At 36.0% G+C, this 27,147-nt stretch overlaps 1 protein-coding gene across 4 annotated transcripts; it reads right to left on the bottom strand.

Annotated features, from left to right (window-relative positions):
* Positions 1-693: 693 nt before the first annotated feature.
* Positions 694-27,147, bottom strand: LOC126823836 (uncharacterized). 4 transcript variants are annotated; one of them, XM_056101921.1, is made up of 14 exons: positions 26,781-27,147; positions 15,805-16,028; positions 11,813-11,957; positions 10,913-10,963; positions 10,028-10,203; positions 8,995-9,106; positions 8,541-8,639; positions 7,969-8,062; positions 7,358-7,438; positions 6,862-6,956; positions 6,111-6,330; positions 5,337-5,476; positions 4,427-4,683; positions 694-2,822 (listed from the first exon to the last, which is right to left on the bottom strand). In XM_056101921.1, the coding sequence occupies exons 2-14, from the start codon at positions 16,010-16,012 to the stop codon at positions 2,803-2,805; spliced, it is 1,698 nt and encodes a 565-aa protein (XP_055957896.1). In that variant the 5' UTR covers positions 16,013-16,028; positions 26,781-27,147; the 3' UTR covers positions 694-2,802. The 4 variants fall into 4 exon arrangements, with proteins under 4 accessions (XP_055957896.1, XP_050408815.1, XP_050408814.1 ...); XM_050552858.2 differs by having other exon boundaries at positions 4,349-4,683; positions 26,781-27,145; XM_050552857.2 differs by lacking the exon at positions 26,781-27,147 and adding an exon at positions 24,781-25,022 and having other exon boundaries at positions 4,349-4,683.

Genomic DNA, 27,147 nt, shown 5'->3' with positions numbered 1-27,147 from the left:
TTATTGCGTAACATTTGTGAAATGTCGAAATGTTAACGAAACTAAACAGATTACAATAAATTAAAAGTAATAACTGCAATATTTAAAAAATAAGTCATATAAATTAGCATTTTTACATGTGTAAATAGCCATTTTTACATGTGTAAATAGCCAATTTTACATGTGTTCGTAAGAATTTACATGTATAGAAGTAAGCATATCAGCATACACATTACTAGGTTAGGAGTTAGAATTATGGGGAAAATTCAGCTCCATATACATCGTTATCGGTGGTGCTTATGCAGCTGTAGTTAAATGAAAACGATCGGCTCTGTAGAAAGCAGCGTGGTGGAGTATCTAAAGGGACATTTTAAAGAACAACGCTACATGTTCCAACACTCGCAACATCGCTCAGAATAATGGTAACTCGAATGAAATTTTCAATATATTCCTTTTTCATTATCTATTTTTGAATTATTACAAGAAGAACAACACATTGTGGAAATCAATGCAAATGAAATTAAAATAAGGTGTGAACATTTTCTCATTGAAATAGTATTTATATGATGGTCCAGCCTGATCCACAGATATGCAGATTAAGCTCATGCGATATTTTAATAAAGATGGGATGGGTATTCGTCTCCGCAACAAAATACTTAGCCATTTTGAGACCAACATGTTGATGATACAAGAAATAACAACTAACGATTAATATATAATAAGTACAAATTTATTTTACATCACGCGTTTACTTTCAATACAATAATATACAATAATAACATTCCACATAATTGACGCAAATTGTCATTGGCAAATAATTGTTAAAGATGAATTATGTAGGGGCTGTATGTGCCTATTGTCTGGCTTCAAATGTTATAAAATTACTATATAGACATTACATGGAAAGCCAATAATCAACTCTTGAATGGATTAGAAAACGTTTAAATTGAAAATAGAGATTTCGTTTATTATTGTAGCAATGGTACTTGACAATCGAGACAACTTGGGCTATCTCTTGACAAAACATCAAATATTAATACCTTCACACAGAATATAATAATTTGGGCGAAATTTTTAATATATTCATTTTTCATTATTTATTTTTAAACTATTAATGCAAAAACGACCAGCTCCTTTTTCCAAATCTTACATAATGCGTCTTTAATTTATATACAACACTATTATACAAAGATAGTTTAGAGCCAAAACATCAAATAACAATAAATCTATGATATTCATACAAAAAAAATCATTCCATTAATCTGAACAACAGTAACAAAACAAAACATAACAAATACAAAACGTTTACAAATGGAAAGATAAGAAAAGACTAAATGGGGTTGTGCGTCCTACCTTTCGGCTTCAATCGGAAAAAAATGAAACAAAACATTCACTAATGCCGTTATCCTCGTTATTCCTAGTGGAATCATTCCGTTCTACTTCACTAATCCCTGGGTCCATTCACAGCTTTTTCAAGAAATCAAATTGTCTTCCCCTGGTAATTTCATTGGTCACGTAGGTTGACTCAACGAACCAGTCGAAAAAAACAATTTACATACCAGTCTTAGCGTTTTTGTTTACGTTCACCACAATAAAGTTCCTTGTACGCTCGATTATGAGAAGGGTTGCAAGAAATTTAATGTCAAAGAAGTGACGTGCACACAAAATATGTTGACAAAGTTTGCAACATCGTTCTTAGTTGCAAAAAAATTAGAGCGAGATACTTCCCTTGGCCCACTCGTGAACTTTTTGAATGGTCGATAAAAATAGCACAATTATCATTGGTGTTCAATTTGACTACATGTCTCCCAACTGATGGACTCAGAGGTTAGTGGAGTAGAACAGACTGATACCACTAGGGATACCGATGATGTGTTGCGATACACATCACAGTTTCCTGTCTAGATCAGCTGTCGATCAGACTGGAGACAACTTTGAGATTTTAATCCAGGCATTAGATAAAGCGGGACGAGTTGGTTTATTTATCTGCAGATATGTACATTGTAATTCGTTTTCTCATTACAAAATAATGTTGCAGGTAATACATTATAACGTTGCAGTGCTTTCTATATCAGAGAACCCCGCGTAAACGCCATATAACATCAACTACCATTCTCCATCGCGAGTTCAGATTTAATAATACAAAAGTACCACCCACAATTGCTAATTATATGAACTAATCAAATAATTAAGAAGTGATATGATGATATTTCAAAGCTGAAGCTTGCATATTATATTCGTCATATAGAAACGACCAATACCTTTACTGGATTAAATGGCGTATAGCTGTATTTTATGTAACCTTAAAATAGACCGAAAATGGTTCAAAAGCGCATAATGAGTGTATATAAAGTGATTTTTTTAAACAATTTCTAATCAATTATGTTTGGTGAACTACTTGCCTGCTTGGTCCATTCTACACCTTTATTTTATTTTTATTATTAGCACTCGAAACCATTATGTTCCGTGTGTCTTAGGTATTAGGTGTTAGGATCCCATATTTTCTCGCTGAGATAAAAACATCAATATTGATTGAAATGGACCAATATCGAATTCTTCTAATACGTGTTTTTATTTCTAATAATATGGATAATATTAATTTAGAGGTTTAGCCCCCTTTAAGGGGTGGACATTAAATGTTGTACAATATGCACCTGCCCAATATATAATCACAAACATGGCGGGAAAAAATATTACACATCTCTCATAATATTAAACTGAGTATTAAACAGAATTGAGACCTTTTAGCTTACAGATAGAAGCCCTACTATTTGTCAACTAGCTTTTGGGTAAGTTGAAGCTAGTATTAATATCTTCTACCTGTTACAAGCCTGTATCTGCACCTAAAATAAAACGGTGAATAGTATACAAATAAATTTGATTATATACAATTTAGGGAATCACTGGTGGCGATTAAACTTGTAGAAATTCGTTTTCATAAGTGAATAACAATTCGCATTTAACAGGTTAACCCATAAGCATGCGCAAACAAAAGCGCTTGACAAATTAAAATAGTTTTACCCGGTTTCGTGCACTGCCAAGACTATGTTCACAATTCTTGACACACCACATTGGGCGTGATTCAAATAGGAGAGAGGTCATAATATAGGCTATATCTGTTGAACATTCGTGTTATGCTCGGATACATTTAGTAGAGCATTTTCAGAATGATATTAAAACATGTAACATAATCAGGTGGAGTCGATGGTCCGAGTAATAGTAACACAGGGTTTATATCGCTAGCCAGTCAGCTTTAACACAAACTGAAACTGCCGTTTAGTTACCTTTTTTTCGCGAAGCATCGGTAAGCTATCTAAGCATACTAATACAGAGGTTTCTTTACTTTTGAATATATGGAGCACTTTACAATTTTTCCGTTATTAGTTCGACGTGTTTGACCATTTTCCAACACTTTTTGTCAGGATTTTCAAATTTGGATGTGGAAAATGTTCACACGGAACCGTTGCCTACAGCATGTTCCATTAGAAATTGATCGAACGTGTACTTATTAGCGTTCCGAGGATACACCTATATATAATATATTTTGCAAGTCACGTGTTGGCAAGGTTTTCGAGTAACCTACCGACAAATGTATAAAATCAGTTGTCACTAACGAATTTGTAAACATTCTCCGGAAGGTTCGGAAAAACTGGCAAAAATCATGGCCGTCCTGCTCTAACTTTTTCCAGGCTATCAGCCATCATAATGTCCACAAAAACCCCTAGAGAGACTCAAACACTTCGAACTACGCTTATATACATGTATACATTACAAGATAAACATAGACAAAATATATCGAAATGTTAAATATTAGATAATATTAACTAAATGTTATTTGATTACATGAAAATTAACTAAAATCTGAATTTGTGTAACTAAATACAATTAGTGTTATTAAAACGTGGTTGGTTATTGGTCAACTAGTAAATTAATAGGCAAACTACAAAAAATAACAGGACCGGAGAATACTGACAAGATCGGCAATAAAAATTATTGTGATAAACGTCATTTTGTTCATCATCGATCCACATACATCTTCAAACTGTTGGTGGTAGGTAATTAAGGGTTCTCTTTTCCTGGTTTGAAGATTTTAGACAACAATACGGCATTTAACACTAGCTCCCTTAATTGATCACTCAAATTGTTTTTCATTAACCCATCTTATGTCTTCCAATTGCTGAACTTTGCCGAATATCACTAGTCAACCTTAGATTATCAGAGTAGTTCTTTGATGTTAGTAATGATAAAAAAGGTTAATTAATTAATAGCCAGCATTAGAATCCAACAAAAGAACAGTTATGAAGTGGTAGTTAGTATTAATAAAAGCTTGCCGGTGAAAAATTGAATGTCTACAAGTGTACGGACTCACTAGTTGTATTAACGTATATATCATGTTTATAGGTGTCGTTATCGTAACCATCTAGCATATGCTTAGGCTGTTTCGTACCCTTCTCTCCTTTGCAGTTACGCTTTCTTCCTATTAGTCCACGTATCGACTCGGCTAATATGTATACCAGCACGATTGCACACAAATAGCCGAACCATAGTGACCAAATAAGCTGATCCGTGACCGCCAGAAATACTCCCAGTGAGATATTAACCAAAGCTAAAATTAGACCAGCTCTCCCGCCAAAATGATGAACACATTCCCATAATCTTCTACGAAACGTCTTCGATTCATCTGGCTGTGTTTTATGTGGCCGACTGAAATAAATAAAATTAAATGGGGTTTAACGTCTTACTGTTCTGCTCCGACTGGGCTAATGAAGACGGGCATACGACATAGAATTACAACTGTAAAGGAGGGATCTTTAACGTGCACGCCAATGTATACACGGGACTTCGGTTTTTCGTAACACCCGAACGACTAGATAGTTGTCCTTGTCAGGCCCTCCTTCCTGCACCACTGACAAGGGGAAACCACGTCGGAAAATCCCCAATGCAGGTATCGAATACGCGACCTCCGGGTTAGCGAGCCAGCGTCTCAACCACTTAGCCACCGTGGCTACCCGACTGACATAAGACGAAGATACTGAAATGTACATTTATATATATCGTGTTTCCATTCCCTAGCCAAGAAATGTTAAAACATTTAATTTTCTTTGAAAAAAAGTTGCATTAAAATAATAAACATCTGAAAGTTTAATGCTGTGGATATTATATGGAAAAGAATATGAAATCGGACGTGTTTCATTTGTTGGCAGCAATAAAGTAATTTCATTAAAGCCGTTCTTGCACACACAATGTCCACTATCCTCTAATCATTTGCTTTTTACAACACAGTATCTAACAATATTGATATATTCGATAGGATATTCGGGAATGTGTTGATGGCGGTAAAATACATGAATACTTACATCAAAGCATTTAAAGGCTGTAATACTCCTAATATCATAACAACAATACCAACTATTGAATGTACAAATTTAACATGTCCAAACGGTACTGATAATATTCCCATAACCAGACCAGCTATAGCACAACACAGTCCAAATATCTGAAAAAAATTAAACATGAGTTGCGATGCAACGAATATTTGCCCTTAGGCAACCGTTTTGAAGGGTTGTTTTCATGTCTTTTGGTTATTGGATATAGCTACCAGACAATTGGCGTCCGTTTCTTGTGACTATCTGAACAATCCTGTTAAGTCCCTGTAATGTCCAACGTGTACAAGATTTCCGTGACAGAGAAAATAAGTCTATCATAAATGCTGTGAAGCTTTGAAATACGGTATGATTCATTTTAAAGAGTTGTTGATCAGTCCCATTATCTTTGAAATATAAATCTTAGAGACTGATACATATGGAAGGTTAACAAGAAATGTTATACGCTGATGTTTTTAAACAATGTCCGGACATCATGATTTCCGCTTACTCTTGGGTTCGTTTACTTGCACGCTAATGTGTACACGATTTTTCCTTCCGTTTTTCTTTCCTTTATATTAAAGGACACGGTCTTGAAATTCACAGATGTCTATTAGTCTATTTACAAACATTTTTTTTATCGTACTGGGTAAATGACCATTGCTTGATGGTATAACCATACTTGTTTTCAGTTAATGATGCTTCTCTTTCATATACTGATCTAATCTTTATTATTATTATTATTATGGATGAGTATATATTACTTACCTGAAACGTCACATGCAGGTAAAACCAGACTGGATTCTTACACTTAAGATATCGAGCTATAAAAGCTCCCCATTGTAAAAAGAAACCCCAACCTATAGCCATCAAAATACCATGTACGGTGATATAATTAATATAATATTTAGTACATTCTAACATGTCGGATTTATCAGCATCCATGGCGTCACCTCGTAATATCCATAGATCGTTCATTGGATTCTTACTGCAATAAACATGAAATAGGCTTTAAAAATCACGAAGTGATAATACATTTTCCAACTAAAAATAAGGAATGAATTGGGCTTGAACGTCCTACTTTTCAGCACTTTCCTGGACGGACATACGTTATACAGGGTGCAAAGAGGGATATTTTGATCGGAAACCGGCGTTTCCGCCTATACTCTTTATCGAATTCAAGTTGTCAAGCTGTCATGGCTTCTTCTGTGTGCTACAATTGAGTACACGGTGGGCTTCCGTTTTTCTGCACCATTCTAACGACTAGACGCTTTTCTTTCGCATCATGAGTATGGGATCTTTAGCAGTAAGACAAACACGCAGAACCCGGAGATAACACATGAGGTTGGATAAGCGACCCTACTCTTTGACACCATAAGCTTGGGCTCGAAACCACAAAACTTTATTCAATAACAGACCTTACAATCTAAAGCGCACGCTGTCTAGCGTTGATTTTTGATGTGACATAACAGTTTAAATTGCACAACCACACGGGTCAGTTTAGACTCAAATTACTTACGTCATTTTGTTGATTCCACCAAACATATAGATTCCATTTTTGGCTGTCGCCATACCAACGGACGCCCTCCCACTTGGTACAGGTACACTGGAATTCTAGAAAACAAATGAAAAGTCACATATATGCTGTACCAAGATTCTGATCACAAATTAATTAAAACTGCCTTTCCTTCTCAGAATTTCAACGATCAATGGATCTTTTGCGTGCACTGCCATAGTCAACACCTTTGAACGAATAACATCTTTAAAATAACTAGACGACGACCAACGTGTATATAATCCTGTTGGGGATTCGAATTTGGGACAGTCGAATTCATGTCCGTTGTCTTTTTGTCGCTTAAGAATACTGCTTGACTTCCGACCGGAAGTATTATTGGAGATTGTTGACATGATGTTTTGTTTCGACCAACTTGACAATTCAGTCACACAACTTCTAGCAAGTGTAGACAACTCTAGCTGACTGAATTGAAGACCAAGGTGGAGTTGCTAGTACTTACATAAGGTATTGTTTTTCTGACAGACCAGCTATTAGAATCAGGATCATAAACAGCTACTTGGTCATCTATTATCTCATTAGTCTGAAAACATAAGTCAAGCTCATTTAAAATTACATAGAACCTTAGACATACTCCTTATATATCCACAGCAGCAAAGTAATCAATGCTTAATCCAAAATTATTTTAAAATCCATTATGAAATCTGTACAAAGATTTGAATGTAAAAAATGACCGGAAAAATAAAGTTAAAAAACGAGTTCGAAATCTACGATCCGAAAATTTTATATCCCAATTAAAATTATCCCAGATTTTAAATATTCAAACTAGAAGGCTGTGCTTTATGGCTTCACAATCTTTCACAAGGGGGGAGCTAACGCCATCTGCGATTGAAAACTTGAATTTTGGTAGTGTTCTTTATTCCGACCAAACTTGAAATATAACCGAAAAAAAGCTATAGTTTACAAAGGTATGATGGCGACACTATACATTCACGTTAAGTGATAGTGTATAAATGTTAGCCCATACATTGACGATATAGGGGGTGGGGGTGTATTTTGTACAAATGTTTTAAATGCGAATTTATAGAAATAAGGTGATTAAAGGGACCTTACTCTGATTACTTGATCTGACTTTTCTAAACCGCCATATAAAACTACCCGTCTTCTATTAGCTGCCGACGGTAAATTAGCCATAACACCATACATTCTGAAACAAGTATGAAACTCATGGTCAAAATTAAATGTTAAAACACACATAAATCTTATCTCAGTACTTGGCGCCTGATATTTCCGGAGATGTTTTTTTTATTGTGGCTGGGAGCATTTATTCTTCCAAATAAATGAATGTATTTAAAACAAGAAACTTTTTTATATCCCAATTTCAGTGAGAAAAGGTTCCATAATTTTCCTGGCAATCACTAGAACTGTAAGTATATATCTTATGTTGTTTCACTGCTTTTTACAATCAATGATAAATAAACGATTTAAAAATACCTGCGACCTCAGAACGCGACAATTTGGCCAATTTCATGTTGTGACGACAGAGCACAATTCTTGGCTGCATGCCCAACACCGTTTCGTTCTCGGTCCCCATCCTTCCTTTCTCGGGGCTACAGAATACCCAGTCTCTGGTGTAATCTTTATATTCACTTAATTAAAACCATTAAATAATACTGACTATTTACCTTGGTGATGCACAATCAGGGAGTCGTTTCCAGTGTTTAGATTTACCATTAAATAACCAAGAATCACCTGCAGGACATGGTCCACCACTTCCACCACCACTAGTGTATAGAATAAACATGTATTAGCTATCAATATTTTGTCTACTAAACATCGTAGGCTTTAAGATAAATACCTGTATTGGGTAGTGGTATATTTTAAAGATGGATTATATTTTACCAAGAAAATAAAAATAATCGTATACTCGCTTATATTTAGAAATTAACTCTCAAATATATGTACAATTTGAAAATTTGAATTTAAAAACACTGAGTTCTCGATTGTCTTAAATTTGAGCAATCTGTCCAATCGAAGCTGGTTAGTTTTATCGACATGCCCAATTCCAGATTTAGGGTAAATAAACAAGCTATTATAATATATCTCCCCCTATAAATAAACTATTATAAAATAACTCACCCTAGACATCCACCAAATATAACCATTTCATCTTTATCTATCATAGTACCAGCATGTAAACATCTAGCATGGGGATAACTAGGATTATAGGAGTTACAATCACGACAATATTCTACAAAACAATAAAACAATATTGATATACAAAACATACGGACAATCACAAGATAGGCAAAGTTTGATACCTTGATTATTTTGATACATTTTGTTGTAATGTGAATGCTGTTTGTTGACAACATATTCGCCAATCGTATCAATCACTGTCTTCGAATCAACACATTTCCTTAAATCTGATATAACCCAAATATTGTCATACAGGTCTACAACAAACTTAGTGAAGGTATCGACCAGTGTATCAGTGTAGGTATCAATCACAGTATTAGTGAATGTATCAGCCACTACATCAGTGAATGTATCAGATCTGCATCTGTGAATGTATCAGCCACTGCATCAGTGTATCAGCCACTGCAGCAGTGAATCAGCCACTGCAGCAGTGAGTGTATTAGCCACTGCATCAGGGAATGTATCAGCCACTGCATCAGTGAAGATATCAGCCACTGCATCAGTGAAGATATCAGCTACCGCATCAGTGAAGGTACCAGTCAATGTGTCAAATATTGTGAAGATGTCTGGTATATTACACAAGTACTGACTTCAGAAATGTGATCAGATAATCTGGAGACCTTGTACAAACGACTACCAGTGTTATGGTATAGTACACTTCAGAAGTGATCAGATAATCTGAAGAACTCACATGGACGACTACCAATGATTGCAAGCAAACAACTAAACACTGACCATTTTTACCATTAGCCCGGCTCTGAGCTAATTTTAGATTGGTCATTCAAATCTTATGGAGCTAATATTAATTAGTTTGCGTTTGTTTTCACATAGGTTATATGGCAGTTCACATGTTCACGTATGTAAGTATGATTTATAACCACTAAAATCATGTCTAATTTTGTTAAGTTCATACACTGTATATGGCGATTTTCACTGGACTGCCTAATAAATTAAAGAATCCCTGCATACTTACCAAGATGCCAGCGAAGTTGTCGTGTATCATACGAATATGTATTATGGTATCTAACACTAGAAAACCCTAAGGCAACATATAACTCTTCTCCGCCATTAGGATATATTCCACCAGCAGCACCATACCTGGGTTCCGGGCCTATCCAGGATGTATTTCTAGCTTCCCATTCAACTTGACTAAAACAAATCAAAATCCGCTCGTATAACACAGTGTACTAGTTGGGTACGTATTCTCTCAATCAGTGTTGTCATATTCCCTAGCGAGACTTGTGTGGAGAATGTCGTGCTCGAGGTGGGGTTTATAACAGTTATATTTCATTGTCGTTTAAATTTACAATGAACCTTAGAGTTTTTAAATTGAAATCAGATTAGCATCACGTTTTTTTCGTTTCGTACTAGTGCTTCTCTGTACAGCCGCAATTTCTAATTATAAAATTGCCTTATATTATAGATAGTCTGCTGTGTCAAATTTGTCCAATATCTCTGTCGGTTTGGGGAAGTTCGTTCTTATCTTGTACTAGGTCGTTGCCGGTTCAAATTTCTGAACTATCGTAGAGGGCCCATGTTCCATTTTATGTTTATTTTAGAATTTTGTCGCTCAATACAAGTTCAAAGAAGACGAGGAAGTCCGGTGATAATTAGACGGCAAAACTACAAATTAATGTCTCTAAGCATAATGTTACATTAAAATTTCTAGTTGACTTCAATAAACGAGAAGTAGGCGACAAATTCATCAATCCGTATTGATATCGTTACCGTTTATAGCAGATTTATTAAATTCAAAATGTATCAATAGAAAGTACATGTAATTAGTTTGTATATTAATAGAATGGTTTCCTAATAGTTATTCCGTTACGAACAATACAAGTAGAATTTAAGTTTTTACCTGTAAAAGTCTGGTCGACTTTGGGTTGGAATTTCCTCCCATGCTTCTGTTCTACAATAGAAAAAAAAACAATATTTTAGGGAATCATGTTAGTATTTTAGCAGAAATTTAAATTATCTGTTTGCGTGTCCAATAAAAGCTTTCAGGAAAGCAATAGACAACAGAACTGTTAACTGGTTCAACAATCTGATTAAAACACAGATCCTATTTCCTTTCGTTTTTTATAGTTCAAAATTTCGTTTTACTTGTCTTTACTACACTAGGATCTCGGAAGGGTTGTTACATAACCCGCGTTCTGGATGATACGAGGGCAAGGCCTAAAATAAGGTTAAATTCTTGTAGCACGAGGGAGTCGATCGGGCGCCAACTGATCTGATCTGGCCTTCGCAACTGACCACCACAAGAGGAAACACACATTAGGGGTCAGGAGGCATCACTACCTTACACTTTTTCAGAGCCTTACGCCATTTCTTTCAGAGCACGGTTTTCTTATTTTCGAAGCACGGATTTTTCATTTCGAAGCACGTTCGTGCTCCAAGGCACGTTATTTTAGGCCCTGTACGAGGGTTTAACCAATGAAACGGTCTGTTACGGCGAGTTTTTGGCGTCTTTTTAGGACTTCGAATTTTGTCTAATGGTTTGGATTGTTCGTACTTGGTTTTATATTATTAATCAATGTCTGACGTCATAAGGTCAAAAGTCGCTCGTATGACACCTGGCGCGACCTTTTCACTGCAACTGGTCAGATCTTCATGTAGTGTAGGACATCGAAAGTATAAAAAAACGAAACGAAATATATGTATAAGATGCAGATAATACGATAAACAAGTTCAAATGTCACAGATCTATAAAAACTTGATCTCTTATTTAGATTATAATAAATAAATATAAAGGTTATACCTTAAATCAAATCTCCAAATATCAGAGAAGAATCTTTTATTTTCTCCTTCGCCAGTGGCTATATAGAAAAAATCACCGCTGACCCCACTAACCATGCTAAATCTTGCCTGAGGTCGTAAACTCACGGTTACCATCCGCCACGTATCTAAATAAATAAAATATTAATATTGTAAGATCATACGTTTCTCTTAGATTCAACATTTCAACAAATGTTTAACAGACTCAAGTTTCAAGATGCAATTTATTCAGACCATAAACACATTTCAAATTTCAAATACGACAAGATTACTGGTCTAAGAGCCCTAAAGACCTCTACAGGTCGCTGCAGGGTCCCCTGCATGGAGGTTTTAGAAATAGCTGTGCCGAAAACAATTTGAATATAATAGTGGGTGAATTTTATTCGGGTTCAATTTATTTTATTTTTATGTCAAGGGCAATTACATAATATAGAGAAAATATAGAGAAAATAAAGTTTTGTTCAGATGTAAAATATTTCGGGTTTAAATAATTCAGATTCATTTTATTTTAGTTTTACGTGAAGGGCAATTCCATAGAGAGTAATAAATCTCGTCGTGTAAGTTTTCATGCAAATACACAGAACAAAACCACAAGTTTTATCAAAGTTATATTTGCAACGTTTGTTCGGTTATTTTAAACTAAGGACAAGAACTTCGCCAAACTGATCAGCAGTAAATATTCACTTAGCCGCTACTATCACTGAAAGGGAGTTAAATTAGCTCTTTTTAAATTATTAAAAAAAACAATAAATGTGTTGGGAGTATATCTGGATAAAAAATATATTTCTTATTCAGTATAAATGTGTAAATAAAATAGTATGCGAAGGCGTAAAATGAATAAAAGGCACCAATTCTGCCCGGATCACTTTGCGTTACTACGACTGATTTAAACAACGCACGTTCTCTTGACTCTGCATGATGTGACGTCACACGTAGACCGATAAGGTACGTAAACCTTAAGGTCAGCCATCTTCTACAGAATTAAAAGACTTTCGCAAGAAACAGATTGGAACTTCGCAAATAATAAAGAATGACATTTAAATTTTAATCACGTTTTATGAAATAACATGCCAAGAAAATTAATCAATTCATAAGCTGTTTAAAAAAAATAAAAAAAATAGAAGTCCACGAAAATAATTCCATGAATACTGGACGAGTGACAAATTTATGAGGTTATGAAGATGGGTGCAGATAGTGTACGAAATAGAAAATTGCACTCAAATTGAATAAATGACAAGCTTCGGCAGATTAGAAAACAAATCAGATATCGCATGGAATCAAGGCCAAATAATAAATATATTCAAACCAGTGGGAGCCGCGGTGGCGCAATGGGCTAGACGGTGGCTCGCTAACCATGAGGTCTTGTCCGGCAAAGTTTCTTGGGGATTTCCGATGTGGTTTCCCGGTGGGGCAGGAAGGGGGTCTGGCAAGGAACGATGTCTGGTTGTTCGGATTCTGATGGGACGAAAACCGAGGTCCCGTGTACGCACTGGCTTGCACGCAAAAAAACCTTCGAGTTCGACAGTTGGAATTCCAAATATAGGTGGTAAACTATATAGATGGGCTTGTTACGGATATAACTGAAGAAATACGACCTTCGAACCAAATAAGCAAACAAACTGTTTACTTGAACTCGACACCTTCAAATATTTCAAAACGCCATGTAATGAACAGCGTAACATTGATCTGTTATTGTGAAATGTAATTAAAGTTTTATGAAGGAATGTATCATTTGTCATGATGCTATCTCATCCCACCATATAACAATCTCAGGTTCAACTATATATGAAAATACTACTCGAATATAATTTAGACCACGTGTCAGAATAAAGGTTTTAGTATACAGTTCAGGTATGTACAAACCCAAAAATAATTCTATATTTTAAAAAAAATTGTTCTATCAAGTATCACACACCTGAAAAACATGCCTTTACTGAAACACCTATTGATCGACCGGTTATTTATTTGTGTATCGGAATAGCCATCATAAAGGCTAGGGTAAGAGTCAGACGCATCTGGCAAGTCTAAGGCTCAATTTAATTAATGGTCTACGGCTTAAATTGTAATACAAGTGGAAGGACATAACCTTTAGCGAGCGGAGCGGATAGGGAAGTGCAAGTCTCCTCCAGGAACACAAGAACATCAACCTATGTTCTGTACCCTAAGAACTTAATTACATGATTTGCAGTGTCAGATTTAGAGGAAGACGGGACTCTCCCAACCCCCGACCCGTTGATACTGATATGAGAGAGAGAGAGAGAGAGAGAGGGGGGGGGGTAGAGAGAGAAGGGGGGTAACGTCCTCTCGATACAAACTAGGTAATTTCAGGACTACCATATGGAACAATTGTATTTCATTAATTCGTTTGTGCGTAGGGGACTTTAGCAGTGGGTGTGGGGGGGAAACCGGAGGACCCGGAGAAAACCCACGAGACTGGACAGGCTGCCCTACTCCTTGTCGCGTAGAACCGGGGAATCGAAACCACGCCAGTTGACACAATGAACGACCTTATGATACAACGTTGGAAAGTGTTCTACCCAACGAAAATTTGGGAAAAAGTTAGAGCCGGTCTATGAGAGGAGAATTAACATTAAAGTCAATGGAGAAATCGTTAGTGATCTGTGGCCATATATATAGTATGCTTGTACTTGTTATTCACACCGCCTGTCCATATATGTACTATGTACGCTTTGAAAGTGTCATCTATTTACAAAAATAGTTTGATGCTAACTTAATTTTGTATCTATATCAATTAATGTATAGGTTGACTTAATCTATAGAAATAAATAAATAAAAGACTTAATCGAGCGTATATTCAGTTTTTAATGAATAAAAAAAATTGGCTATATTATATGGTTGGGACGGTATTTATAGCTCATGAAGTCGAACGGAAGTAAAACTAAGAAATAAACAGTTTAGCTTTAAAAACAGATTAAGTTAGAGTTACAAAAAGGTCACATGTGCGGTCATGTTCATGTCAACATTATTATAATGTACTATCAATAACATCGTCACGTTTGTAACTTATTTTATAATATTGCTTTTTGATGTCCTGGGTTCTACTAGATATTTAAATTGCATCTAAGAGCAGTGAAGCTTGAATATCTAGAAAAGTGTATCTAATGATCTAATTCGATTTTAATTTGAAGATCTATGATCCAAAAACTTCCGACCTCTCATGAACTCGAAGTTGGGAACTAATGCACATATTATATGAACTGCATACAATTTCCCATAATTAACCAGCTCGGGGTCACGTCAGGGTATGCTTGCTCTTTTCGGAATATCTACTACCACTTGCCAATGGCCTTGTGGTTTATATAACTAACCGCTTTATTTGGGTTTCAGAATCAGAGATTTGCTTTGTGTGTTTACTGGTTGAGCAGCTTTCCAGCGTAGTATATCTCTCAAAAGCTACGTTATTTTTACATGCAACTATTACAATAAATGGCATCTCAATGAGAAGATGAGAGGTGATATGCTAATGAAAACCCCAGTAATAATTACGAGCACACTATGCACACAGGTACCGAGCATGACGTGATCGCAGCCATCTTAGATAGTGACGTCATATTTAAAAAAAACAAAAACAAAGTATATAAAAAAAAAAATAGTACCATGGGCTCTCAAGGTACAAAAATACAAAATGGTGTAATAAATAGTACGAGGATATTAGCAGAATAAACAGCGTTCCTGTGACAAAGTAGTTTCAGGGTGTTTCGAAAAGAGCAAATGATAATATAACAATACGAGAGAGAGAGAGAGAGAAATGGGGTTTAACGTCCACTCGACACAAACTAGGTCATTTCGGGACTAACATATGGTTTAATTTTTATTTACATAATTCGCTTGCGCGTAGGGGTCTTTAGCAGTGGGAGGAAACCGGAGGCCCCGGAGAAAACCCACGAGGTTGGACAGATAACAATACGAACCTGTAGAAAATTCATATACAAATGATAATATAACCATACGAACCTGTAGAAAATTCATATATCCACGTATCCTGCAAGGGTCCAGGTTTCCCACCAAATAACACCAGTCTCTCTCTAACAGCGTCATAACCAAAACCCATATCACGTCGGGGACTTGGGGCATCGCCAATACCGCGATCTAACCTTTCCCATTTTAACTGGCCTTCGACAGATTTTGAAATGAACACGATAATTAATGCTGCTATTTTCATTTTAGAACCTATAAAACTGAAAATGAAAAAGAAAAAAAGTTACATTACGTTTAACAAGAAAACGAAACATTTTGAATATTTGCATACCTGTAGTATTCCAAATCAGATTCCCAGTATTATCGAAAATCAAAGCACTGGTCTACTTTAGAGTTAAACGCCCTGGAGGCAACAAAAACTTTTTAAAAACTTCTTTATCTCAGCAATGGATTAGCAGATTTATCTCAAAATAACTAGCTATTTAAAATATCTCAGATTTAACAGTGGGGCGATTCTTGTCGAATCCAGATTTACCAATCTGTAAAGTGTTTGTTGCTCTTTAACGTCTGATCCAAGATATAATCCTGTCATTAAATTTAATGGGATATTGTAAACAAACGCCTATTAGTAACACATATTATAACTTGCCTCAGGAATTATTAAAATATGTAGTGATTTTTTTTTCAGGATGACAGCCGGATAAATCAACTGACAGGATAAAGATGTTTTGAATGTCTGTGTGGCAGGTTGGGTTATATGATAGGCCTACCAAGCCGTCAATTATACAGTGTTCTTGTCACTGTGGCTTATCAAATAATGAATGCTAGAACGCCTGCCTTTTGGTCACTTAAACTGCACTTTCGTGTGGGCTGCAGATTGTAGTTAATGATTTCAAAGAGACATGCCACTAAGTCTCGAAATTCCAGAAGAGATGCACAAGGATAAATGTTTAAACACCTAGGACTGGAGACTCCATATAAAATGTCCTATAAAATGTAACTTAAGGGGGTGCGGCCGGCTAAAGCGACGTGCCATGTAATCTATATAAATATTCATTCTTTGCACATCCATTCAAGCAAAAGTGTATGTGTGGGGGAGGGGGCAAAACAAATTAAAAAGAAGACTTTCTTTCATGTCACAGGACTGAATCATACGTATCATTTCCACACACATGACAAAAGAAAAGCTGTGCGAATTGTACCATAATTTATTCTGATAAGAAATATTGGGTGTGTGATATAGTCATTTTCATGGTTTAGAAATGCACTTTTTATTACAGACATTTCTAATATCAAGGGTTTGGTAACACAGCCTCGCCTACCGCCACTTGTAAATCTATTAAATAACGCTTTATGATTTGAATTACCTTGGCGATCAGCCACTTGAGATATTCACGTAACAGAATAAATGTTTTTAAATATACGTATATTTAGGAGGGTCGTTAAATAAGATATTATTAAGTTCAAAATAATTTATCATTTTAAAAATGCTGTTTGAAATGTCCTTAGATAAAGCTTTCCCACTCACAGTACCCTTTGATCTTTTGGATATTCGTAATGAGTGTACAAGACATACCTGAAATTACATGTTTTACTCCTACTAACATTCAGGCTAGTAAGATGGCTTGGTGACCTAACGTGCTCACAGTGGATTATACTGTATGCTACATATACAAGTCATGGATTCAATCCTTGGTTTGTACATGACATACAGTATAGTGGGATCGTTGGTTTTCTATGGACAATCTGGAACCCTTCCAGTTTTAAATGAAATGGTGTTTAACGTCCGACTTTTCTGCACCAACGTGGCTAATGAGGACGGATATGTGCCATACAATGTGTTATGAGAGGGATTTTGCCCGGGCAGTGGCCATATGGCTTACTCTTCTTTCGAATTCCAACTGCCAAGTGTACCTTTACGTGTACACCAATTTGTACACGGGGCCTCTGTTTTTCGTACCATCCGAACGACTGACATCTAAATATACTATATATTAATGTTAGGCTCATAACGACCTCGACTCTCTTTTACATCATTTTGCAGACTAGCATACAACTTTTCATTTACTATAGCTGCGTGTGGTTGTGTGAATTATGCCAGAACATCTTGGAAATTTTTACTACTGCCAAGGGATCATTCACGTATATACCATGGTATTGTGAAATGAGCAGGCCTTTAAAGTAGCCATATTGTTCTTAATTTATAGGGTGCCTTATTAACCGGGGGTCCGTGGCTCAATCTCGGTACTTCCCAAGACAGTTCCCTCGGATTTTACAGCGTGGTTTCCCCTTGTCACTGATACAGGATGTAACACCCAGGGTCTGTGTACACCTCGGCATGCTTATACACGAACACTTGACGGTTGGAATTCAATTGCTGTACGAGCACAATTTCTACCATACTGCTAGCAAACTAGTTAGTCATGTTAGTGTAAAACCGTAGGACGTTTAACAACATTTCATTCATTTATTCTTAATTAATAAAAACTAACCATTTCCAGTCGTAAAAACATACTATATCATGGTCATCTACAAACTTATTAAATCTTAAACTTTCACATTTCTTTAAGTACAAGGTTTGTTAGCTATAATTCTTAAATTGGTAAGCTACTAAAGTAACGTTGGCGGTAACTAGTGTTATAGAGAGATAAACACTGGGAATTTTTCAAGAATATTTTATGTCCCAGAGTTCAAACAGTTAGAATCCCTACAATTAGTACAATTGCCGCTTTAATATATAGTATGCAAGTAAAAGATCCCTTGGCAGTTGGAATTCGATATTAGAGTGGGCTTTAGTGCTGCTGTCCGGGCCAAATTTCCCTAAAATCTCGGTTCAGAGTGGAAGAATTTGACTGAAATTTTCAGCAAATTGCCTTTACATTATCTAGTTTGTAACTATCATAGTGAGAACTACCAGCTCTTTATTTAACCACATTTCATTCATTTATTCTTAATTAATAAAAACTAACCATTTCCAGTCGTAAAAACATACTATATCATGGTCATCTACAAACTTATTAAATCTTAAACTTTCACATTTCTTTAAGTACAAGGTTTGTTAACTATAATTCTTAAATTGGTAAGCTACTAAAGTAACGTTGGCGGTAACTAGTGTTATAGAGAGATAAACACTGGGAATTTTTCAAGAATATTTTATGTCCCAGAGTTCAAAGAGTTAGAATCCCTACAATTAGTACAATTGCCGCTTTAATATATAGTATGCACGTAAAAGATCCCTTGGCAGTTGGAATTCGATATTAGAGTGGGCTTTAGTGCTGCTGTCCGGGCCAAATTTCCCTAAAATTTTCAGCAAATGCCTTTACATTATCTAGTTTGTAACTATTATAGTGAGAACTGCCAGCTCTTTATTTAATCTCCCATAATGTATCTTTAAGTTCTTATTTATAAAAATCTAAATATTTATACAGTATATTTATCAACAATAAAAAAGTGTCAACTGCGTTCTATACCTAATTAATAACAAAAACTATTCAGGTTTTTTGTAAGAAATGATGTAATCGTATTATTTCAATTTCTAAAAAGTAGTACTTACATATAGAATTTGAACTAAAGACAGAGCGGTTACCGAACTATCTTTAATGACGTCGCTGAGAAAAGTGAAGCCTCTGAGAAGATTTACTAAATGTAGGCCAATGCGGAACTCAATAGCTACATTATGTATACAATTAATGACTGTATGAGGATGGGCCTCAAAAGTTTTGAAAAAAAATTGTCAAGTCATACTCTGCCAAAAGGCTTTTTTGTTGATCAGTGATGAAGCATTTTGTTTGTATTTCCACGGTCTGTTTTCTACTCCATAAACAAAACATCCAACGAACGGGAACATTCTAAATTCGTCTGAATTTAGATGAGTAAAAAGTCGCGAAGGTGAAGCGAAAAATGATTTACACTTGGGTTATCAAAAAGAAAAATTGCATAATTAATTCACTGCCCCCCCCCACCCTCCCCCCCCCCCCCAAAAAAAAATCGATAGTGTGCTAGTTAGCCCTAATTTTGCAGGAATGTCGGCTAGCGAAGTTGCCATCGTTCTTATTCACGTCTGCCTCCATTGTCATATAGATTCTCGTTCTGTATTGTACATCTTCACTAGCCAAGATGGTATTTACAGCGAATCGTAACCCTTGCGTAGCGAATATGCCATCGTCCTTATTCACGTCTGCCTACATTGTCATATAGACCCTGTTCTGTATTGTGCATCTTCGCTAGCCAAGGGTATAGTACAGCGATCTCCGATCTGCGGTCTCTCTTTAAAGTAGCTAAGTCTCTAACTCAATATCATCCAAAATCTTCAACATTGAAAACATGATTTATTTGTCAAATTAAATCAACATTCATGTTGTGATCTTACCGGAAAAAGATGGGCTTTTGATATCCAATATTTAAGACAAAATAAACATTTTACCATTGGTAATTCGTGTACCATAATGCGCTTCATCCCCAGTTGTATCAAGAGACTCGAGGGACGAGGCAAGACGCATTGCACCAAATAAAACGGCGTATGTAGACTGGAATAACCCGACGCTAGAAATTTGCACTCGCTTGAGACTGCTGGCTTATTTCGCCGAACATAACTGATTTGAAATTGGAGTAAAAACGGAAACCATTGAACGTAAATCAGTTTATATACATTCATATTACAGTATTATATGCGTTGCGACCCACTTTTGTCAATTTCTAGGTCCCAAATGTTAGCGATTTAGCTCCTTTAAGTTTGAGTTAGGCTTCTACCTGAGATCATTTATAACGGTTAAGATGTTATCAAGAACCTTATTATTAGTAGGCTTCAATTAACGGACAATCTACTAATAATGAGGGGATAGTGACTAATTAAATAACTTATGGAACACATATAAAAACTAATTGTATCTCAAACTCAAAGCTATAAACCACAGCTGCTTCATATTATGTAACACTCTGGTACAAAATGAATTCCGTATCCACGCTTGTATGGACCATGAGATGTGAATAATTCTCGATGCAATAATCAATATCATAATATCCACGACCAACAAACTAATCGGATAACTAATAAGTCTATGTTTAGACCATCAGTCAGGATGACTGCCAAGAAAAACAAAGTATAGAAGTCGACCGATGTTCACTTAATTGGCTGCATTGACAGGCGAGTGAGAAAATATTATGTTAATAGTTACAAACTTAGACATTATTATAAAATATTTTTGGCATATTATAGATATGTGATACTGCGTATCAAATCTGGACAAAGAAATAATACGACAATTTTAATCACAAAGATATTATTGGAAACAAGTGGATGAAATTAGAGAACACAATATCGATTTCTTTGTTTATTTTGCGGAATTCGGAGTACAGTTAATTCTAACGAATTTCAAAATGCAGATGACATAGATAGGTTTTTTGTCCCATGCGATATTTGTTATATGTCTACCCTTTCTCCATTGATATTTCTTTGGCAGGCATTGTTTATCAAACTTTACAATGTCGGGGGATGTTAATGGAATGGTATCAATATTGACGTAATGAAAAAAGGGGAAACCCCATCAAATTCAGGAGCTAAAGCCTGGCACACACTATGCGACATCTTAAGCGACGAGTTTGGCGACAAATATCGCCGCAACATAAGTGGAGTCAGTACACTACACGATGACTTTGGCGATCACGACAAAAAATAAAACCTGCCACGTGCTTCGTCATGTGACAATTCTAAATGCATTTTAGTCGTCATCGTGTTGAATACATAATGATCAGGCGGCGCCGTCTTAGTACAACGATGTGACACCTCTAAATGCATTTAAGTCGTCATCACGTTAAATACATCCGTCTTAGTACAACGCCGGTCGAGTGCAGTGCCTTTATGGTATTCCAAGTAACGATCTCAAATTGGGCGACTCTGGTATGTATTGAAAACAGGCTACGTGAGGATGAGTCCAGAAATATTCCAGAGTATCCTAAATATAATTAATTCTCTCATTACCAAACAAACAATCAAGATGGGACAACCGATAAGCTCAACGTCGTCGCGTAGTATGCGCCAGCCTTAGGTGCAAGGGACGCAATGACTCTCTTAGTGTCATGGGTTTAGAGTTTTGGGCACCCTCGAATTTTTGCATCTCCTTTCAAATGGAAAAAATTACGTGGTTTCAAAGCAGTTTACATCATATTCTGCACACACAGATCCATCTACTTTATATTTCGAGGATAGATGTCCTCCCTAAATGGCCGCCATATCCAAAAATTAGTATACTGTTTCACATTTGTCATAAACACAAAGACTACATAAACTGTTTCAATTTTATTAAATGGAAACAGAATAAATACTATTAACAAATCGTCGATTTAGGACTTAAAATGTCGGTCAACTAGCTAAGAGTCTCTAGACAAGACAGTTTAAGTATAGTATGTTTACAACATACACGCAGGCCCTGCATGACTTGACAGATTCGTATCTTCATTACTTAATAATCAGCTATCAGGGGGTCACGGTGGCTAAGTGGGTAAGACGCAGGCTCATTAGCCTGGAGGTCGGGTGTTCGATCCCTGCATTGGCCGAGAAGGTTCCTCCAGATTTTCCGGCGTGGTTCCCCATTTGTCAGTGATGCAGGACGAAGAGCCCGACAAGGACAACTGTTTAGTTGTTCGGGACGAAAACCCGAGGTCCCGTGTACACATTGACGTGCACGTAAAAGATCCCTTGACAGTTGGAATTTGATATAAGAGTAGGCCGTAGTGCCGGGCAAAATTTCCCTCATAGCACACTGTATGACGTATGTCCGTCTCCATTAGCCCAGTTCGGAGCAGAACAGTAGGACGTCAAACCCCATTTCTTTCACTTCAAAATCATTGCTTAACCAGATACCGTGGATCTTAAGCTACAAATCGTCTCTAGCACCTGCCCACACCCACATATAACCATATAAATATTTTGTTTTTAGAGTTTCCCCCTCACAGGATCTTGTTCTTCATGCAAAATAAGCGGTCACCACTCCCCTTATCTGATTAGAGCCACCAGGAGTCTGACTTATATTTCTAATTTGAAAAACATTTGTATCTAAATTAATTACAAAGCAAAAATGTTGATTTTTATGAAAAATAATTATACTATAGCGACAAATAGTACTATTTAATCGATTTTTTTAAATTAAAGCTCGCTAATTACTTTTACTGTGGCTGTAAGTATACACTATGTTCATCAGTAAAAATCGATACTAATCTGTAACTCGAGGCTTCATCCTGCTTTTATAGTATACTAACAGGGATTTTTAATGGATAGTTTACCTGCCCGTTTGTTTGTAATAAGACTGTAATATTCACTTGTCCAATTGTTTTGAAGGTAAGTCTATTTCGGGTCTAACATGGTTTATTTGAATGCGAGTTAACTCGACCACACGAAAAGTCTAGTTAAGTCGTCCACAAAAATCAAAACTCGTTGGTTAAGAGTCGTCCACAAGGCATTGGTTGACTTTTCCACACGACATTATATGTAGTTTAATTTCGGGATATAGAAATAACGGCAATTAAACACACATTATGCAAGATTTACTGCATAACGTTCCTTCACGATTTAACAATTAAATGGATAATCGAGACTATGCTGTTTATCGTACTGACTTTAGTAATGATTATCGAGGCTAGGCGGAAATTTCTATCGCTTAGTTCTCGATTCATAGTGGATCAATTTGAATGAAATTTTCAGTAAATTGCCTTTACATTATCTAGTTTTTAACTGTTATAGTGAGAATTGCCAGCTCGTTTTAAATAACAATACGAATATACTTTACAACAAAAACATCGTTGAACTGACCTAAAATCTAAAATCATAACGCCAATTTACAAACAATACGAATATATATAATTTATTACAAAAATTGCAGTGAACTAATCTCGGTCGTGATCGGTAATCAACAAAAATCAACAAATAAAACTTATTTATTCTATACATTTAAATTGTGTACGAGTCAAGTATTAGTTGTGGACGACTTATCTTATATGTCAACAGTTTGGTTGTGCTTAGTGGTCTTGACTTAGTGGAAATAAACTGGAGTATCCAGAGAAAGCCCACATGGTTAAGTCGGTGACCCCACTACCATGGACCTTATAATACATGTATTATAAGGTCCATGCTAGTACGTAGCAAAATCGGAACACAACTCATGACTTGCAAAGATAAAATACTCTAATACTCTACTGAGCACGAGTTAGACCACTCGGCCACTAAATCCCAGAAATACGTTGACATAATGTCTGTAACAGTGGTTAACATCAATCCTACATCAATTATTCATTACTGAATGAAAACGATTTGCATTATTGTTTTTTTTCTTTTTATATTTGAAATAGAGTGATTGTGTTTTGTGTAGATACGTGTCTCGATTAATATTTAAACATCAGAATGGAAACAGAATGGTCAAACTTTTAAATATTAGTTATTTTCTAGTAGTATCGAATATGGTTTCTCTTGTAATCCCCACCTTTAGAATAATATTATTATCCTTGTGAAGATCTATACTGCCTGCCAAGAACTACCTAGAATATATCGTAAAAGTAGTATTCCAATAAGCACTGGTACTTTATCATTAATTCGTATCAAAGATTTGACACAAAAGACATTCAACATTATCTACACTTAAAACATTCGTCAGCCCTGTGACTCTTGATAAATGAAAATTGAAAGAGGAACTAATATTGAGATAGTATCTACATATAATGTATACTATATCAATACGGTGTTAACTGTTTTCCATATCAAATCGATACGTGTAATAATAATCGTTTATAATAAATATGTGTTACGGCATTATGCATTATAAGTAAACTCCAACTATTCTGATCAACAGCTGTAGTATATTTTATGTGGTTGTGGTATATTATGTTTGTATTATTAGGCCTAAATCACATAACAACAAAAACAGCCGTGACTATAACTTGAGCCTATACTAAACAATATAGGCCTTCTATATTAATATAACTGAAATTTAAAAATAGTATACACATTAATTAAAAACAACCTACCTGTACAATTGTCCAACTATTCACACTTGACGTTTTTCTACAACCGCGTTAGATTATGTGGCCTTTCCTATCTTTCGTGATGTTATAGCTAATGACCACGCCCTTAACAGACTCGATTACTCGATAATAGTATTCTAATATAGTGCTAATATGTAGTGCAAGTTTGTACGAGTTTATGTATGTTAGCGGATGCGAGCAAATAGTTATCACCTAATGACACTTTAATTATGTACATCTATTGGTAAGTGCAAGGTGCTGCGACACACATAACTACACAAAACAAATCTACGGACAAGGCGCAATATGCAGAAATCACAAACAAACGTACATATCAGATTATATGATTATATGAGAGAGAGAGAGAGGGGAGAGAGGGGGGAGAGAGAGAGAGATATAACATCCTATTTTTCTGAAAATGAAATGAAATGGGCTTTAACGTCCTACTGTTTTGCTCCGAACTGGGCTAATGAAGACGGGCATACGCCATACAGTGTGCTATGATGGACATTTTGACCGGACAGCGGCACTACGGCCTACTCTTATATCGAATTCCAACTGCCAATGGATCTTTTACGTGCACGCCAATGTGTGCACCGGACCTCGGTTTTTCGTCTCATCCGAATGACTAGACAGCTGTCCTTGTCAGGCCTTTCGTCCTATTTTTTCTGCAAAACCGGGTTAATGAAGACGGACACTACTGTCAATGAGTACATGGTCAGACAAGTACCTTGGTTTTTCGTCCAATCTAAACGAGCAGACGGTGTTCCTTGTCAGGCACTCCATTCTGCACAACTGTTAAGGGGGAGGGGGGATACACTGGGAATCTCGTGGAACTTTCTCGGCCAGCACCGGGATCAAACCCTGGATCTCAACACTTGACAAACTAGGATAGAGAGAGAAATGGGGCTTAATGTCCATTCGACACGTATTGGGTAATTTCGGGACCAACATATGGTTCAGTCTTATTTCAAAAATTCGCTATCGCTTAGGGGTCTTTAGCTGTGGGAGGAAACCGGAGGACCCGGAGAAAACCCACGATGATAGACATGCGACCCTACTCCTTGTCACGTACAAGCGGGGAATCGAAACCACGCCACTTGACTCAATGACAGACTTTGTCATTTTACGCGCACGCGTCAATCCACTAGACCATCCAACCCCCGGACAAACAATAGGACATTCTGAGATTAACATGGTGTAGCCTATCCTTATTTCATAAACTCGGGTATCCCCATCTTATTTATAAGTCGTATCGTCCCCATCGATATAAAAACAAAAAGAAACACACATTGCGCTCAATATGGCAGAAAACGCAAAGAATCAAATTTTGATAGTTTTTAATATTTTTTTGTTTTAAAACAAACGTGGGCTAGAATACAGAACTTTCAAATCAATATTATTGTTACTTTCTGGACAGAAATACACATGCCTAATTTACAAGTTTAGTAAAATCACGTATTGGGTGGCACACCAATGTATATAAGTTCAGTCACCTCTATAAGGAAAATTGTTTCTTTTGAACTCTACTATAGTTAGTAATCTACTATACTTTATCATGCAAATGCAAGACATAGAGTTTGACATGTAGGTCGAGGGTTTGAATGAATTCTCTCTAGGCTATAAACACATTTTTAAAATGATATCTGCACGAAAACATTCTAAGCCTCGACTATGGTCTAAAAATAGAATGGGGGGTCGAATAGAAAAGAAAATATATCCCTTTTCGGAGCATGACAGTTACATAGGTGTCGACTTTTAAAAAGAAGACAAGTAGACTATACATGCGTCTTTTCTTTTCCTGTATGTTTTAAACTTTACGCGTTGACATTAAAATAAATGTAAGAGTATAATTGCTGATCACTGACATCAAACTGGCAATAATAACGTGAAACTTAATGAAATAGACATTGTTATTTATCATGTAAACAAATGGACATTTGCATGCAATGTAAACACATTAAATTCTAACTTAATAAAATATGTAGTGCCAATAAACTTACCTGTATATATAATGATTCTATATAGGTGTGATAAATTGTCTTTGATTAATCAAACCTGAATTCAATGGGTTTATTTTATGGCAATAACAGAATATAAACAACAGTAGCAGCTATACTTGACGATCACAATATTCTTTGTACTTCAAGAGAAAAGAAATCCCATGTATTCTGTTGTCGGTCACGCTATAGAATTAATCATTATACGTTAGTCCCACCTTCCCGATCGATTTATTACTGTCCCTTTTCACCTGCTAATTCTAAGTCGAACAAGCAGCAACAGTCGTACATATTAGATGGTTTAGGCTACATATCGATCGCCCAACCAGAACAATATGTCAATGGTATTAAAAAGGTTGTGACGGCTGAG

Source organism: Patella vulgata, chromosome 6 (genome assembly GCF_932274485.2).
Source record: "Patella vulgata chromosome 6, xgPatVulg1.2, whole genome shotgun sequence".
In the NCBI taxonomy this organism is placed as follows: domain Eukaryota; kingdom Metazoa; phylum Mollusca; class Gastropoda; family Patellidae; genus Patella; species Patella vulgata.
This window is presented reverse-complemented; position numbering and strand designations above follow the sequence as displayed.

Coding starts and splice junctions, on each gene's coding strand:
- LOC126823836 (XM_050552858.2), bottom strand. CDS start 16,012: ATGAAAATAGCAGCATTAATTATCGTGTTCATTTCAAAATCTGTCGAA. Junction 8,063..8,540: donor CCTGATTGTGCATCACCAAG/GTAAATAGTCAG, acceptor TACTTGTTTCAG/AATGTATGGTGTTATGGCTA. Junction 6,957..7,357: donor TCAGAAAAACAATACCTTAT/GTAAGTACTAGC, acceptor TTTGTTTTCTAG/AATTCCAGTGTACCTGTACC.